This window comes from Suricata suricatta, chromosome 8 (genome assembly GCF_006229205.1).
Source record: "Suricata suricatta isolate VVHF042 chromosome 8, meerkat_22Aug2017_6uvM2_HiC, whole genome shotgun sequence".
Classification (NCBI taxonomy): Eukaryota; Metazoa; Chordata; class Mammalia; order Carnivora; family Herpestidae; genus Suricata; species Suricata suricatta.
The window spans coordinates 90,557,853-90,574,031 of NC_043707.1; the positions used below are offsets into that span (position 1 = coordinate 90,557,853).

The following is a 16,179-nucleotide window of genomic DNA, read 5'->3' on the forward strand; positions in this document are numbered from 1 at the left end:
AGGGGCCCAACCTCACTTGTGGCAAACCTCTCTGGTCATAAGAAGCCAACAGCATTCCTCGGCTAACCTCACAGAGAACACAGGAGCAGTGGAGATGAAGGGGAAAGTCATGAAGAGGTCACTGGCAGGATGAGAGTGAACAGAACAAATATGTATATATTGACCGCCACTGGTCAACAGAGCAGAGAAATTCAAGGGCCTCAGGTGTCATTTCCGCACAGACTCACAGAAGGAATACGTTGGGGGGAAGAACTCTTCAGAACAAAAAACTGAACATATTGCCTGCTAATAAAGAAGAAAGGAGTTCCAGATCAGTAAGATCTGGGGTATTGCAGATGAAATCTGGGAAATATCCATTATAGATCAAAGAGTTAAAATCAGATGTCATGTCTCTGTGATGGGTAAATAACTTTCAGTCAGCACCATCCATCCATATGACCATAACATTTAAAAATATGAAGCTTATGATCGCTGATAATCTTTTAAAAACAACTTTTGATTGGCTTTTTGATGACTGACTAGCTTGACAAAGCGGTACAGTAGGAGAGATCTGAGTATGATTTCATTACTGAAAATGGATACAGAAAATATTCCCTTATGTAACAGTTATTTGCTAGGTCATTTATTTGCTATAAATGTATAATTAATAATTGGCAAAAAACAATAAGTAGGCACTTCTTACATTGTGATGGTTGGCTGCAAAGTCTTAGAACTGTTTGTTTGTACAGAGATTCATCTTTAATCAGCATTTGGGCTGCTTCCAAATTCACTGGATTTTCTACCACTGGATTAGAAAGCATAACCTACAGGAAAAAAATAGAAAACTTAGAGTTTTTAAAGTAAACTTTTTTGTTAGAGCAAAAAGACAAGCAACACATACAAGAATAACAGCATTTATTAAGCGTCTTCTATACCTCCATCTGGAGACGGATATGAAGACAAAGAAGACATGGTCTCTCCTCTCAAGAAACTCTTGATCTACTTTAGTTTTATACTTTACATTCATGAGCCAAACAAAGCAAGTTATCAGTTCCTTCCTATGACCTCTTCCCTTCTACCACATGAATTTAAGTTTAATTTATGGAAACTAAACTTTAGGAAACACTGAGGCATTTCCATTAAAAAATATAAGTTTACATTTTATTTTTTTAAACGTGTATTTGTCTTGGAAGAGAGAGAGAGCAAGCACAGGGGAAGGACAGAGAGAGAGGGAGAGAGAGAATTCCAAGCAGGCTCCAGGCTGCCAGTGCAGAGTCCCACGTGGGGCTCCATCTCATGAACTGCGAGATCATTACCTGAGCCAAAATCCAGAGTCGAATGCTTAAGCAACTGAGCCACCCAGACACCCCAAAAGTTTACATTTTAACATAAAACCATATTTCGATATGGATAAACAAGCATATTTATTAAGGCTGTGTATACTTCATTATTCCTCCAGATCATTGAATGATTACTTTGGTATCTGTAATTTTCTACTGCTGCTGTAACAAATTTAGCAGCTTAAACAATGAAAACTTATTATCTCATATTTCTGCAGGTGGGAAATCTGGAGTGGTTAGGCTGGTTTCTCTTTTCCAGACTTAACAGGACAAAAATCAAAGTGTTGGCTGGCTGGGCTCTCATGACAGGTTCTAAAAGAATCTGTTTCCAACCTCATTCAGGGTGTTTGTTAGCTGAATTCAGACCCTTGCATTTGTAGGAGTGAAGTCCCTGTTTCTTTGCTGGCTGTTAGCTGGGGGCCATCCTTAGCTCCAAGAGGCCTCTTGCAGGTTACATTTGGACCCCTACATCTCAGAAAAATCGAGGTATAAAAAGCCCTTCTTATTCTTGGAATTGCTCTGAAGTCCCATCCTGCCACAACTATTCTAATTCTACTTCTTCCACTGTGTGTCTCTGAGTGGTTATTCTGTCTTCCTCTTCTGTTGGTGAGAGGCCATATAATTTACTTTGGGTCCCCCTGTATAATTCAGGATTACTTTCCTATTTTAACATCAGCTGATTAGTAACCGTAATTCCATCTGCAAAGTCCTTTTACAGCAGTGTGTATATTAGACTGAATAATCAGACCATGGGAGGATATCTTTAAAATTCTGCCTGCTATTGTATATGTGCATTTGGACAAAATAGGGTGACCAGTAGTGATCAAAACTTAATAGTTCTGCCAGACCATGATCTTGTTCACCTCACATTTTTTCATCATTTGCCCAAATTGCAAATATTTATTCAATAATTCAGTATTTTGATGATTACAACATTCAAATTAGATAATAAAATACAGCCAAAATAAAAACTACCAGAATACCTATGTGCAGATGTAGTGGACAGTGTGGCTTATATGTCATGGAAATGATGGCAGTCGTGACCAATGAAAGCAATAGTCTGGCATCTGATATTTCAAAAGCAATATGAATTTGCTGCTGTTATTTGAGTTTTTCTGTTTGGAAAACACATCTGAGCTATATTTCCAAGGATATTATAAGTTGCTTGCATAAGGATTCAGTGTGGATTGCACTATACCTTTCAAAGTAGGTAGGAAGCAGATGAAACTTCTCTTCAAGAACAAGCTTTTTTTTTTAAACATTCTTTTTTTTAAAAAGTTTTTATTTATTATTGAGACAGAAACAGAGCATGAATGGGAGAGGGGCAGAGAGCGAAGGAGACACAGAATCTGAAGCAGGTTCCAGGATCTAACAGTCAGCACAGAGACCGACGCAGGGCTCGAACCCACAAACCATGAGATCGTGACCTGAGCCGAAGTTAGACACCCAACCAACTAAGCCACCCAGGCGCCCCAAGAACAAGCTTTTGGTCTTTGGCTGGGGAAGTAACTACTCAGAGATATGTCTGGCAAAGTTTATTGGATAGTCTTCACATTGACACTGTGCCCAACACCTTTTTGTATAATGTGTACACAAGCTACTACATGTACTTAATAATTTTTAAAAACTGGAATATATTCAAATGTATAAATCAGACAGCTTGCTAAAATAGTAAAAAAAAAAAAATAAAGGTCCAACTTTTAAATTAGCCGTGTGATAGTATGAAAGAACATAAAGCAGATTTCCAGCAGATAAGTACAAAAAAACTGAAGCATCAGTAAACAACTCTAACAGTAGGTACAATTTACAATTTGCAATTAGTTAAAGTCCATGAATTTGGAATTCATTTTATGGATAGGTTTTGGTATTTACCTTTGCACTATATATTAAAGTACAAGCATTCTTATAATCTTATATAAAGTTATAAAAATTTTAGGAGGAGATGATCAGTATAGTTGGGCTTTAAAATATTTTCAACACATTTCAAATGCTACTCCCTCGAAAAACAATGTGATAATTACACGTTTCATCTGTTATTTAAAGGGAAGTATTCAGAAATGATGGTCTATCTGTGTACTGTTCATTACGGTAGGAACTGGGCATATAAAATAAATGAGAACCTGAGTTCTCCTGTTACACTAGCCACGTTTCAAGTTCTCAGTAGCCATGTGACTAGCGCCCGCCATATTGGACAGTGCAGATACTGGACATTTCCATCAGTGCAGAAAGTTCTACCGGGCAGCGCTGACCCTGAAAGGACCATGAAATAGCCATTAAAATATTAACTACAGCAATATGAAAATTACTTGAGATAAAATGTTAAGTGAAAAATAAACAGGTCAAGTAATTTATAGATATAAATCATAACTGAAACAGTGTAACAATTCAGGTTCATTCTTTCATTTGTGTTACTTAGTATCACTGGCAGCATTGTCCTGGGGAGGTAATGGGGAATCAGAGGTGAATGGTACCTGTTCCGACCTCAAGCAGCTTGTAGTTGAACAGGAGAAGACAGATAAGAAAACAGTAATGTGTTTTACAGTATTACAGGGCTCTGTTAGAAATCTGTTTAGAGGGATGGCTGGGTGGCTCAGTCGGTTAAGCTTCCAACTTCGGCTCAGGTCAGAGCTCACGTTTGGGGTTCGAGCCCCGCTCAGGCTCTGTGCTGACAGCTAGCTCAGAGCCTGGAGCCTGCTTCTGGTTCTGTGTCTCCTTCTCTCTCTGCCTCTCCCCCTCTCATGCTCTGTCTCTCTATCAAAAATAAATAAAAATTAAAAAAAAATTTTTTTAGAAATCTGCTTAGAGGGGCCCCTGGGTGGCTCAGTTGGTTAAGCCTCCGACTTCCACTCAGGTCAGATCTCACATTCATGGGTTTGAGCCCCGCGTCGGGCTCTGTGCTGACAGCAGGCTCGGAGCCTGGAGCCTGCTTCGGATTCTGTGTCTCCTTCTCTCTCTGCCCCTCCCCGTCTCATGCTCTGTCTCTCTCTGTATCAAAAATAAATAAAACATTAAAAAAAAAAAAAAAAGAAATCTGCTTAGAGTACTACTCACTGGGCGGGGGACAAAAGAAATTCCTCAAACACCAAAGCCATCAATTCTACCCCTGAGAGAAAGTCAGGAAAGGCATCCCAGTGGACGACTCATTTGCCCCGACTCTTCCGATGGGAGCATCTGCTTGCCAGACAGACTGAGCAAGAGGGAAGGAGAACATGGGTTGTCAGGCAGAAACCAGACTGGGCACTTCTGGAGGTCCGAGACTTGCTTGAGATTAGAAATGAGAACTCTATAAACGCTTTTTAACCTGAACTGAAGGAAGCACTGTGAGTGAAGAAAAGCATGAAGATCTAATATGAGGGGGGCTGCGTGGTATGTTAGGGAGGGTCGGAAGCCCAGGCGTGAGGACAAGTGGATCCTTTGTCAGGCAGCAGAACTGAGCTTGACGCTGCAGTGAATGTGGAACTGAAAGATTTTAAACAAAAACACAGGAGAAAACATTACAGGGAGATGTTAATAACAGGGTTAGGGGTTTTGTTTATGACTATCAGTGATTTCCTTTTACTATCTTATAGATCTTGTGGAATGTAAGCATGTTTGTTTTATAAATCGATCTGAAAAATTAAAAAAACCAAACAACTGTGCCATCTACTGGCTTTCCATGATATAGTTGGCAGTACTTAGCTGTCACTTTGCATTACTGGTTGAAGGTAAGAACAATCATAATATTAACTAGGTTTTATTGAGTTTTTTTCTTGGACCACTCATGATTCTAAGAACATGTGTTAATTTATTTAATCCTCACAAGTTATATAAGGGAGTTACTAACAGCCCCATTTGACTGATGGAGAAATCTAGGTATTTAGAAGTGAAGAAATTTGTCCAGTGGTACAAAGGTGTGAAATGACAGAAACAAGCACTCTAACCTCAGACCCCCCAAATCTTCCTTTTAATAAATTATTCTGCAATTCAAACTTTCTATCATTTCATTCTGGATTTCCCTCACTCATTAGATCTTGGGAACATTCAGTTTTACTATTCTTAAGGTGGATCCTAGTTTGGGTGGAAGAGATCGGAGTATTACTTTAAAGGAATCCAGAAGATCAATCGTAGATATTTGCATATCACACTCACTTACTTCTTTCCACTGTTTGCTCAAATATCTCTTCCCAAACATGACCTGGCACAGGCAGGTGCCCAGTACATATTTACATATTTACAGAATGAATGAATGAACAAATTTGAGCATTAATCTTTCGAAAAGTTTGCTTTTCTCAGTATACTAAGATGACTAGACAGAATTTTTTTTCAAAAATAAGAAATAGGACTTCTTTATAATTCTACATGATTCTATAATTCAATTAAGCCAGAATACTTTATTGTCTAAGTATTCCAGATGATCAACATTTAACAGTTTATCTTCAGATATTACTAATGATGTAAGTAGGTCCATGGAAAAGACATCACTGGGCTGGATTACAGGTGGTCAAAGCAAGTGCCACCGAAAAAACTTATTTTAGCAACAGATGAGGAAGGAGACTCACTGAGGCACAGAAATAACACAACACTAAGGTAAGGCATGCTTCTTAGGACCATGCATCCAAGGGGCAACAGGGCATTCCACAAACAGGCATCAGTCTTAGGAGAGGCAAAGATCTCCGGTTTAATTGTTCCCTGGGTTTGATATGAAAGCTGATAAAAGAGCAAGTGCTAGCACTGTCAGAAGCCAGGCTGGTAAAGCTGAATGTTTTAAGTTGCAGCTATTTGATTCACCTCTCCGAGCAAGGCAAGATTCATGAATGAAGAAAGATCATATCCAATATTATGAAGTGAAGTTAGAAGTCAAAAGAAAAATTAAGACTATATTTCTAGAATTGAAACCATCCAGTTCTTCTTTAAATAAAATACGTATTCTCTCATTGTAAAGGGCCCTAACTATCAATTTCACTTTAAAATAATAATCTTTGGGCACCTGGGTGTCTCAGTCAGATGAGCGTCTGACTTTGGCTCAGGTCATGATCGCATAGTCCATGGGTTCAAGCCCTAAGTCAGGCTCTGTACTGACAGCTCAGAGCCTAGAGCCTGCTTCAGTTTCTGTGTCTCCCTCTCTCCCTGCCCCTCCCCCACTCGCTCTCTGCCTCCCTTAAAATAAAGACATTAGAAAAAATAATAAAATAAAATAATAACCTTTATAAGTTCCACTTTATAGTTTTGGTGTAAAAAAATGTTATTGATTTACATAAGCTTACTCAAGTCCTTCAAAGATTTAAATATGCATTGTACACTTTATTTTTTATATTTTGAATAACTGGGAGAGTTGGAAGTATTAGAGAGAGCATTGGGGGTGCCTAGGCAGCTCAGTCAGTTAAGCATTTGACTCTTGATTTTGAGGTCATGATCTCACAGTCGTGAGACTGGGCCCCATGTCGGGCTCTGAGCTGACAGTGTGAAGCCTGCTTGGGATTCCCTCCCTCTCTCTCTTTCTCTCTCTCTCTCTCTCTCCTCTCTCTCTCTGTCCCTCCCCACTTCTCAAAATAAACAAACTTATAAACAAACTTAAAGAGAGCACTGTATTACTCTGTTCTTACCTGCAGGGTGAGTAAGATGCTGCTCAATGTATAGCTTGTACTCCACTTAGCAGGGTCATCCAAAAAATCTATACAGGCCTGTCCAGTATTTTGGTCTACTGTATTGAAATAATACATTAATATTGACACATATAAAAAAATCAGTATTTACAATTTATGAACATCAAAACATCATAGGCAATATCAGAAAGCAAATGAGAAAGCAGAAAAGTATTTTTGATGAGTGTGGCGGGCAGCTGATACAGCGTAGCTGTTAAAATCCTGGGCTTTGGTGTCAGACACACATTGGTCTGAACACTGACTCCCCCACTTGTCAGCTCTGTGATGCTGAGCAATTTAACTTTATGTCTCTAGGCCTCACTTGCCTAACGTGTGAAAGCGGGATATGATGAAAGAACCTATCTTCACTGGAACGAATTAGAAAATAATGTACTTAACAGAGTAGATGACATGTAGCAAATCTTCCCAAAATGACAGATATCATTAATAAGTTTTATTAATATATAAAAACTTTTGTAAATAAATAAGAGAAACATTCCTACTCTAATAATCTTGTGATAAAAAGCTAAGAGTGAAAAGAAAATTTTGAAAAGGTGAACTTGACACTGTATTGTGAAACTACAATAATTATAACCACAGAGTGGGATTAAATAATGTGATAAGAGCCTTTAGAAACAAATCCTACTATGTATTACAATTGTTACATTTTATTTTATTTTTTAAAGTTTTTAATGTTTTATTTATTTTTGATAGAGAGAGAGAGAGAGACAGTGTGAGCAGGGGAGGGAGACACAGAATCTGACGACAGGCTCCAGGCTCTGAGCTAGCTGTTAGCACAGAGCCTGACGCGGGGCTCGAACCCACAAACCCCGAGATCATGACCTGAGCTGAAGTCAGATGCTTAACCGACTGAGCCACCCAGGCGCCCCAATTGTTGCATTTTAAAAGTGCAATTGTGAGTCAGTGGCAAAAGAAAAGATTGCCGATGGCATTAACAAGTGTGCAAACTACTCATTGTCCTCTGGTATTTACTCTTCCTTTCCTCCATTTCTTCTGGGACAAGAAGCTCTGTGCCTGCCTCTGTCTCCGTCCCTCTGTGTGGTTTTAGATAAATACATGGTTGCCCCGTTTCCCTCAGCCTTTGCTGCAGCGAGAGAGGCGGCCATGTAACTGAGCTGTGGGACATTAGCAGAAGGGAAGTGTGCAGCTTCTACATACTTCCCGAAGGAAGCTGTTTGGCCCTCTCTGCTTTCCCCTTCCCCCTGGCAGGCAATGGTCACAGGGTGCACGCCTTACCCAGAAATGACACCGCACATTGAGGATAGCAATTGGAAAGATACATAGGAGCTTGGCATGTCCCGACACAATTCATGAACGAAATCAGTATTTTATTAAAATTTATAAATGTTTATTTGGTTTTGAGAGAGAGAAAGGGGAGCACAGAGAGAGGGAGACACAGAATCCGAAGCAGGCTCCAGGCTTCTAGCTGTCAGCATAAAGCTCAGCGTGGGGCTCAAACCCATGAACCCCAGATTATGACCTGAGCCAAAGCTGGATGCTTAGCCAACTGAGCTCCTCAAGCACCCCAGTTAACAAAATCAGTATTTTAAAGAAAGAATAGAGTTAAATACGAAATATAAGGCTACAGAACAACTAAAAGAATATTAAAATGACTATTTGATTGTGTTTGGGGAAAGGGTCTACTAAGTTTAAAGATAATTACAAAAATCCCAAAGGACAAAACTAAGAATATGATTACAGAAAAAAAATTTTAAATCCCAGGTATAAAAGAACAAGCATAAGCAAAATTTAAAAATCAGTGACAAAGGAAAATATTTGCAGCATCTAAGACAATGTAATAACATTGTTAAGTCTGACAACTTGCAAAATAAGAAATACAATGAACAGACATGAAAATGTCTAACTCACAAATATTCAAAGAAGTGCTCATTAAAATAACAGTGAGATTCTTATAAAATTGGCCAAAAAAAGGTCTCTGAAGTTTCAATGCCCAGATTTGGAGAGTGCTAAAATGAGAACTTTACACATAGTTACCGGTGGAAGGGTAAATAACATCCCAAAAGGCAACTTAGCTTATGTATCTAAAGACTTAGAACTGTATAGAGCCATCTCTTGGAGTTTGGGGGCTAATAAATAACCCTCCATTCCTCCCAAGTTCATATATAATGAAACAGACCTAAGTGTTGAAAGATAGAAGTAAAAAAACAAAAACAAAAAAAACCCCATCAGATTTACTGTAGGTAAGACTATGCACGATCAATGGTTTTAATTGAGCTCCACCAAAAGCCCCCCATGATTTGAACTTAACATCCAAACTGAGGCCCTGCCTGGAGAAAGCAAGACGGCACCCCTTCTAAGGGAAGGCTGGTTGGAAAGAAAATGCTGAGAAAGTGCTGAGCCACACATGTTCAATCTGTCCTCCTATTTCCCCAACAGATAAGTCATTCCAGGAGTGAGGGAGGGAAACACAGCCATCACAGGTTTTCTATACCTTCCTAGAGACAGAACGTCTGTGTACATTGTGGGAAAGGGACGTGTGATGATGGGTTAAGACCAACCTCCCACTGTGCTCGACCAGTAACTTCACTCGTGTTTATTTTAAGCAAATAATAGAAAATATATGCAATGAATTTTGTACCATAAATTTTATCCCTTAAAAAGAGGGATTTTTTAAAATAATGTACTTAGAAAAATTATATGAAAGTATCTAAAGTATGAAAACTGCCTTGCCTACTAATGCCACTCTTTAGAGCAACTACAAGTTGGTCTATACAAATATACCCACACGTGTGTGCGTGTGACTTGTATGGTTTTTGTTTTTTTTATTAAATGGAATATCTTACATGCTGTTCTTTGAAGTGTTTTTTTTTCCCATTTAACAGCGAATCATCAACATATTTCTGGACATATTTTATTTATTTATTTAATTTATGTGTTTATTTATTTATTTAGAGAGCTTGTGCAGGTGAGAGCAGGAGAGGGGCAAAGAGAGAGAGAATTCCAAGCAGGCTCTGCACCGTCAGCACAGAGCCCGATGTGGGCCTCAGTCTTACAAACTGCAAGGTCATGACTTGAGCCAAAGTCAAAAGTTGGATGCTTAACCGACTGACCCACCCAGGTGCCCCTGGACATATTTATTAAGAAATATTTGAACACCAGATATATGCCAAGTATTAATATTCTCAGACTATAGCAATGACCAAAAAGTCTTGTTTTTATACATCTTCATTCTTATGTATATAGCTGTAAGATATTTCATTTAAAAATTCCCATATTAATGGACACTGGGTTTATTTCTCTTTTTACTGTTTCCAACATTGTTACTGGGAACAAACATCTTTAAATATTAAACATACTCTTCCACACTTGTGCTAGTATTTCTATGGATGATTTACAAATATGGTATTACACAGATTTAGGGCTGTTTGTACTTTATTGCTGATTAGAAACTGTCAAACTGCTTCCCACATTGTTCACACTAAGATTGTCATTATGTCAGAGAATCATGTTTGCCAACCCCAATTAAAATTGTGTAGATTTTTAACATTTTTTAAACATAAGCAATGAATCATAATTTTTTGTTTTAATATGCATTAAAACATGTTTAATAAACGTGTTTATTTTTGTTATGTTTCTTTTATCAAGTATTTGTTTATAGCCTTTGTCCATTTTTCTATTGCTTTAATTTTTCTTATTGATTCTTAAGTGTTTTTTATATGTTGTAGATATTCTGTTCTCATTGCAAATATTTTCCCTTGGTTTGTAAAAGTCATGTGTTTTGTCTCTTTTTATAATATTGTTGGACACAGAGAAGTTTTAAAAATTTATATAGTTTAATGAGCCATGCTTTTTTCATTGATTCTAGGTTTTATCATAGTTAAAAAGGCCTTCTTCATCAAGCTGATAAAAAATTCTATCAGATTTTCTTTTTAGTATGTAAAACTTTTAGATTTTTTGATGCATCAGGAATTCATTTTGTATATGACTTGAACAGCAATCTAACTCATTTCTTTCTAAAATGTTAATTTGTCAGCGCATCATATTTTATGAGAAAAAATTAGATCCAATGAGAGTATTGAACAATACGAGAATAATTAAGTTTATCATTTGGTCATCAAAAATGACCTTTTGAAGAATGTTTAATAATGCAGAAATAAACATGTCATTTTACAAACTTCATATGTAATACTTCAACTATGCAGATGAAATGTATACATAGTAAAAAGAAAATAAATTTGTTTAAGAGTTGAGAGTAATAGTCCTCTGAGTTAGGATTCAAGTTGATAATTTTATCCAGCCTTTTAATATTTTACCCAATAAGCGTGCTTACTAATATAACCATAACAAAGTTGTTAAAAAGAAACATTCTTAGACACTTATGAGGAACAAGGATAATACAGACAGAGCCCCAGTGAAGAAATCTCTTTTGTTCCTTACCATTTGGGTGAAAAGGAATTGTCAAGAATTTCACAGCTGGTGGGACAAAATTGTACTCTGATGTAAAATTTATTGTCAGTTGGAATAATGATCCTACGATAAGGAAACAAACATTTTTACAAAAGTGTCATGTACTGATTAGCTGAAACCTGACGTTTCTCTACAGGTTAGCCTCCTCAACGTCCCTGGATTTTTATTTATAGTAAACTGGATCACAGGGTAGGTAGACGCCTCTACACAGCGTAACAGACTCCTCACAATCTAACACCACTGTGTTTTCAGCTTGTTTCCCATCAACCCTTCTGTCCACTGACTCCGTCCCCTAACACCTGCCTCCTGCACCATATTGCTCATATTTACCGAATTCACTGTTCCAGAACCGTCTTTTGTCAATAAGCTTTTGCCATGCTGTTTACTCACACTGAGTTTCTTTCCCTCCTTCTAAACCTGATGAACTTTTACCCATTCTTAAGGATTCACTGAAACGTCACTTCCCTGTGAAGCCACACCTGATTTTCCAAGGTGACATTAACTAAGCACTGCCTCCTCGGAATTCCATTCAAAATCCATTAATATCACATATTATATTTTATTAGAATTATCCACTTATGGTTTTCTCCCCTGCTTTGCTCAACAAATCAATCTTTTTAATCCACAAAGAGCGCATGGTCATTAAAGGTTATAATGGCCCATTCTTCTTAAAAATTTGATTAATGAAAATTTTGGGGAAAATCATACAGGAAAGAAATGAAAAATAATTGTAGGATTTTTATGCAAGTAGGAATTTTGATAGCTATTCTCTGATTTCATGGAAGGCTTACATGATATTCCCAATTAATACACTTCATTGTGTCTGCCTCTTAAAAGTGTAATAACGTTAAAATTTGGCATAAAGAAAAATTCAAATCTAAAATTTCCATCTATGTTGACAAATGGCAAGAAATTATTTTAATGAAAAAATAACACGCAAATACTTTTAAAATTCTAGAGAATTTATATATTGTAACCTTATTATACACATGTAAAGAAAAGAGGCTAATAATGGCATAAAGACTTTAAAAAAGCAAATTAGTTTTGAAAACACAAACCTTGCCAAAATGTATTCTGCAGACCTTGAATATCAGCTCCCCATTCCATTAGATCTTCACTTACAGGAAAGGCAGTAATGCCCTTTAATTTAAAAAATAAATCAAAGCAGAAGAAAAGATTAAATATCACAGCTTTGAAGATCAGATGTCAAGTTACAGTGAATTCCAAAAAACTCCACATTTTCTTTTCCTGATAAATTTACTTATTTGTTGATTTGGAGAGATGCTATATATTGTCTTATTACACAGATGTTAAGGTAGACTCCAAGAAATACACACAATAGTAGATTTAAAATAAATCGTAAGCACGGAAATTACAAGTGCGACTACAAGGTCAAGATTGAGATGTGTGGCTTATGTAAATCAATAGCTAATTTAAGATTTCAAATAGGAAAGAAGAAAATAGTTGGAAAGGATGCATTTCTTCAACGCTTTAAAAAACTACATGGATGCTATGTTGAAGGAATGAAGGAAATTTTTCATTAAGAAAAACAGTTCCAAAATTATGCTTGTTTATAAAAATAAAATGTTCATACATTTGAGATACTGTCCCAATGGAGGGACAAAAATGTATTTCATGGAAAACTGTCATTTTTGCTAAGGAATACCTAAATATAGTTGACAAATATTTCTGAGCAACCACATCATTATTAAGTATGTTAAAAGCTAGTCTGGATAAACATTATAATATTTCCATTATCTCCAATATCTATATTTACGTATCACTTCTCCCATCATCAAAATCTCTTTTAGCAGAGAACCACAAAGTTCAGGTAGAGCAGAAACAACATCAAATATTAGGTTTGTGCGTCTGGGATGTTTGTTGATGGACTCAGTAATTGGTCCTAACATCTGCAGCGAAGACAACACTTCAATAGCAGGGGTTGAAACAGAACAAAACCACTGAGCTACACCTGAAGCAACTGTTGGTAGCCCTCTATGACCTCCCTTGAAGGTGGCTTTCTTTCTATTCTTTCTCTTAAGTCCTCCCTCCCGCTCCCTTCCATTTTTAATTCTCCATACAAGTGATACAGCAGCCTGGGGCACCTATGGACCTCATTGAGGTAGAACTCAGGGAAAAGCCTTCCTCTGTGTTAAAATTCTAAAGGAAAGGCACTCATGCATTACATATGATAGCAGTTGGTGAAAAGTGCACTGGACAGTGATTGGTAGAACTTAAGAGCAAGGGGTTTGGAATCAGAAAACCCTATGATAGAATCCTGGGGCCAAATATTTACTGAGCCTTTCTAAGACTTGGGTTTCTGGTAGGTAAAACAAAATTGTACTAAAAAAAAGTTTATTTGTTTATTTTAGGGGTGGAAAGGAAGAGAGAGAAAGAGAGAATCTCAAGCAGGCTCCGCACCACCAGAGCAGAGCTCGATTTGGGGATCGAACTCACTAACAGTGAGATCATAACCTGAGCCGAAATCAAGACTCAGACGCTTAACTGAGCCACCCAGGTGCCCAACACTACTTATTTTGTGATACTGTAATTAATGAGCGCAACCCTGCACCCACTAATTACTACTTGATATTCAGGGCTTAAATACACATAAATTACATAGCACAATGTGCTCAATATTTTTTTACTATTATTATTATTATTAAGGAATAATAATAATTATTATAGAGTGTTACACTGTTGTCAGTTCATTAAATAATAATGCTATCGTGGCAAATTAGGTCTAACTAAATTATGCCTTTTAGGATAAACACGGATCAAAATGTTTTTAAAAAAAATTGTACCCCAACAAAACACATCCCTCCACGTCCCCAGTACTTACCTTAAAATTGTTCTCTTTCAACTCTTGGAAGTCTCTTTCCAGCAAGAAGTAAGCCCTGCAGTGCATGATAAGGCAGCAAAGGGTCTGGCACTTGTCCCCACACTCCTAGGGTGTACTCTGAGACAGAAGTCTGAGGTTACCGGTCAGTCTCCCACTCTGACCTAAATCTTGTTTTCTAGAGCCCCAGAACGCTGTGTCCTCCCAAGAGAAGTGGCTCTAAACTGGACATAGAACAGTGACTCTTTTTTCTCCTCTGACTTCAAGAAGGAAAACCGCCACTTGCTCAACTGCGGTGACAGCCCACCCCAGTCTCAAGGCAAACTTGGAGGAGCACCTGGGACAACCCGTGGTGCTCGTGCGCGACGCGAGAGGGAGCGGTTAAGCGTGGAGCAGCGTGGGCCGCTCGTTAGTCTGGTATTTACAGTTCACAGGTGTAACTGGGGGCCTGCTTCCCTGGAGGTCGCAAATCGGTTGCCAAGCAACAGAACCCTGAGGGGAAGGAGAGCGGGAGCTTGGCTGCCCCTCATCCAATCAGCGATGGGGGCAGTCCTCTGGAAACCTTCGCAGCCAATCGTCCAACCATTTCACTTTGACAGACCAATGAGATCCGTTGTCAAGGCAACAAGCCCTCCTCCCACGCCAACTCAGTCCACCAAAGTGGACTGTACCCAATTAGTGTAGAGGGTGGGGGAAATCTTACAGAAATCTTCACTCCAAGTTCTTTTTTGAAATGTTTTCACTCTTCTTTGAATACCAGAAACTGGTAATAAGTAATCACTAGGTACAGGTCTGAGCTTATTAATCATAACGTTTACGGCAGGCTATTATTCATAATACGTTTACATATATTACTGTGTCGTCAAACCCTACAGTTTCCTTGGGAGGATGCTCCGGGAACAGGGAAGTACTTCAAAAGTGTCAGGTTCCCATCTTTTGCCACAGGGTTTTGCACCTCTGTTGCTTCTATCTAGACATTTACCATAGTCCTTCCACCCTTTCGCCCTCCATTTTTCCTTCACTCATTCAGATTTAACTTGGCCCTTAGAGTATCCTTCTTTTATGATCCTAGAGGACCCTGTGTTTGCCTCCTCGTTAGCATTTATCCAGTGGATCACAGCTGCCTGTCGTCTTCTCCAGCAGACTGTGAGCTACTGAGAGGTGCTCACTTGCCAGTGCCAGCTGCAGTAGTTGGCATCGTTGTTCAGAATGCTTTTTGGTCAGCTATTTATTTAGCTAATTTTATAGAACCTGGCTATGAGTTAAATTAGTTCACTCATTTCACAAATATTAAGGACTTCTTATGTGCCGTGAAAACAGTTCAGAGGAAGTGACTGCCTTTATGTCTCCATTATGTCTTTATGTCTCCTTTATGTTTCATGGCTCCAGGATACAATAAAGTACACATAAACAAAACAAGTACACAAAACAAAAAATCATAATTTCGGATAAGTACGTAAGTGCTGGCTAGACAATAAAAGAGTAACGTGACAGAGAGCGCAGTAGGTAGTTAAGGGTTGGACGTAGTGGTCAAGGAAGCCCTGTGTCAGGCGTGGTTTTTGATATGATACTTGAGAGATAAGTTGAAAAGGATCCAGCTTTATAAAACTGTGGGCACATACTTCCAAGAAGATGAAAACACAATAGTTGTAGTCAGAAAAAAGCTAGGCTTAAAAAATGAACTAGGGAGGGCTTGAGAGGGTAGAGAGAGATATAATTAGGATGGGGCCCTCCCTACACAATGGGAGGTTTGGGTTTTATTTGAATAGCAATGGGAATCCATTCAATGACTTTAAGCCAAAGAGAGTCAGGCTCTGATTTACATTTACAGAATTTCTCTGGCTGCTTTGTGAAGGATGGATTGTGGGGAAGACAGCTTAGAAGGCTCCCATGGTCAATTTCATGTCCAAGTATGATAGCTTACAAATTCCCAACAATATATTAATTTTAC

General features: G+C 38.1%; 1 protein-coding gene across 4 annotated transcripts in view; it reads right to left on the reverse strand.

Annotated features, from left to right (window-relative positions):
- UBE2U (ubiquitin conjugating enzyme E2 U) overlaps positions 1 to 14,655 on the reverse strand; it is a 56,084-nt gene extending 41,429 nt beyond the window's left edge. For 3 of the 4 annotated variants that reach the window (XM_029948024.1, XM_029948026.1, XM_029948023.1), the window contains exons 1-5: positions 14,232 to 14,655; positions 12,448 to 12,529; positions 11,360 to 11,452; positions 6,902 to 6,999; positions 683 to 803 (exon numbers count right to left, since the gene is read on the reverse strand). In XM_029948024.1, the coding sequence (XP_029803884.1) occupies positions 683 to 803; positions 6,902 to 6,999; positions 11,360 to 11,452; positions 12,448 to 12,529; positions 14,232 to 14,297 (460 nt within the window). In that variant the 5' untranslated portion in view covers positions 14,298 to 14,655. The remainder of the gene's footprint in view (positions 1 to 682; positions 804 to 6,901; positions 7,000 to 11,359; positions 11,453 to 12,447; positions 12,530 to 14,231) is intronic. The other variant, XM_029948025.1, reaches the window with a different exon arrangement.
- Between the last annotated feature and the right edge of the window lie 1,524 nt (positions 14,656 to 16,179).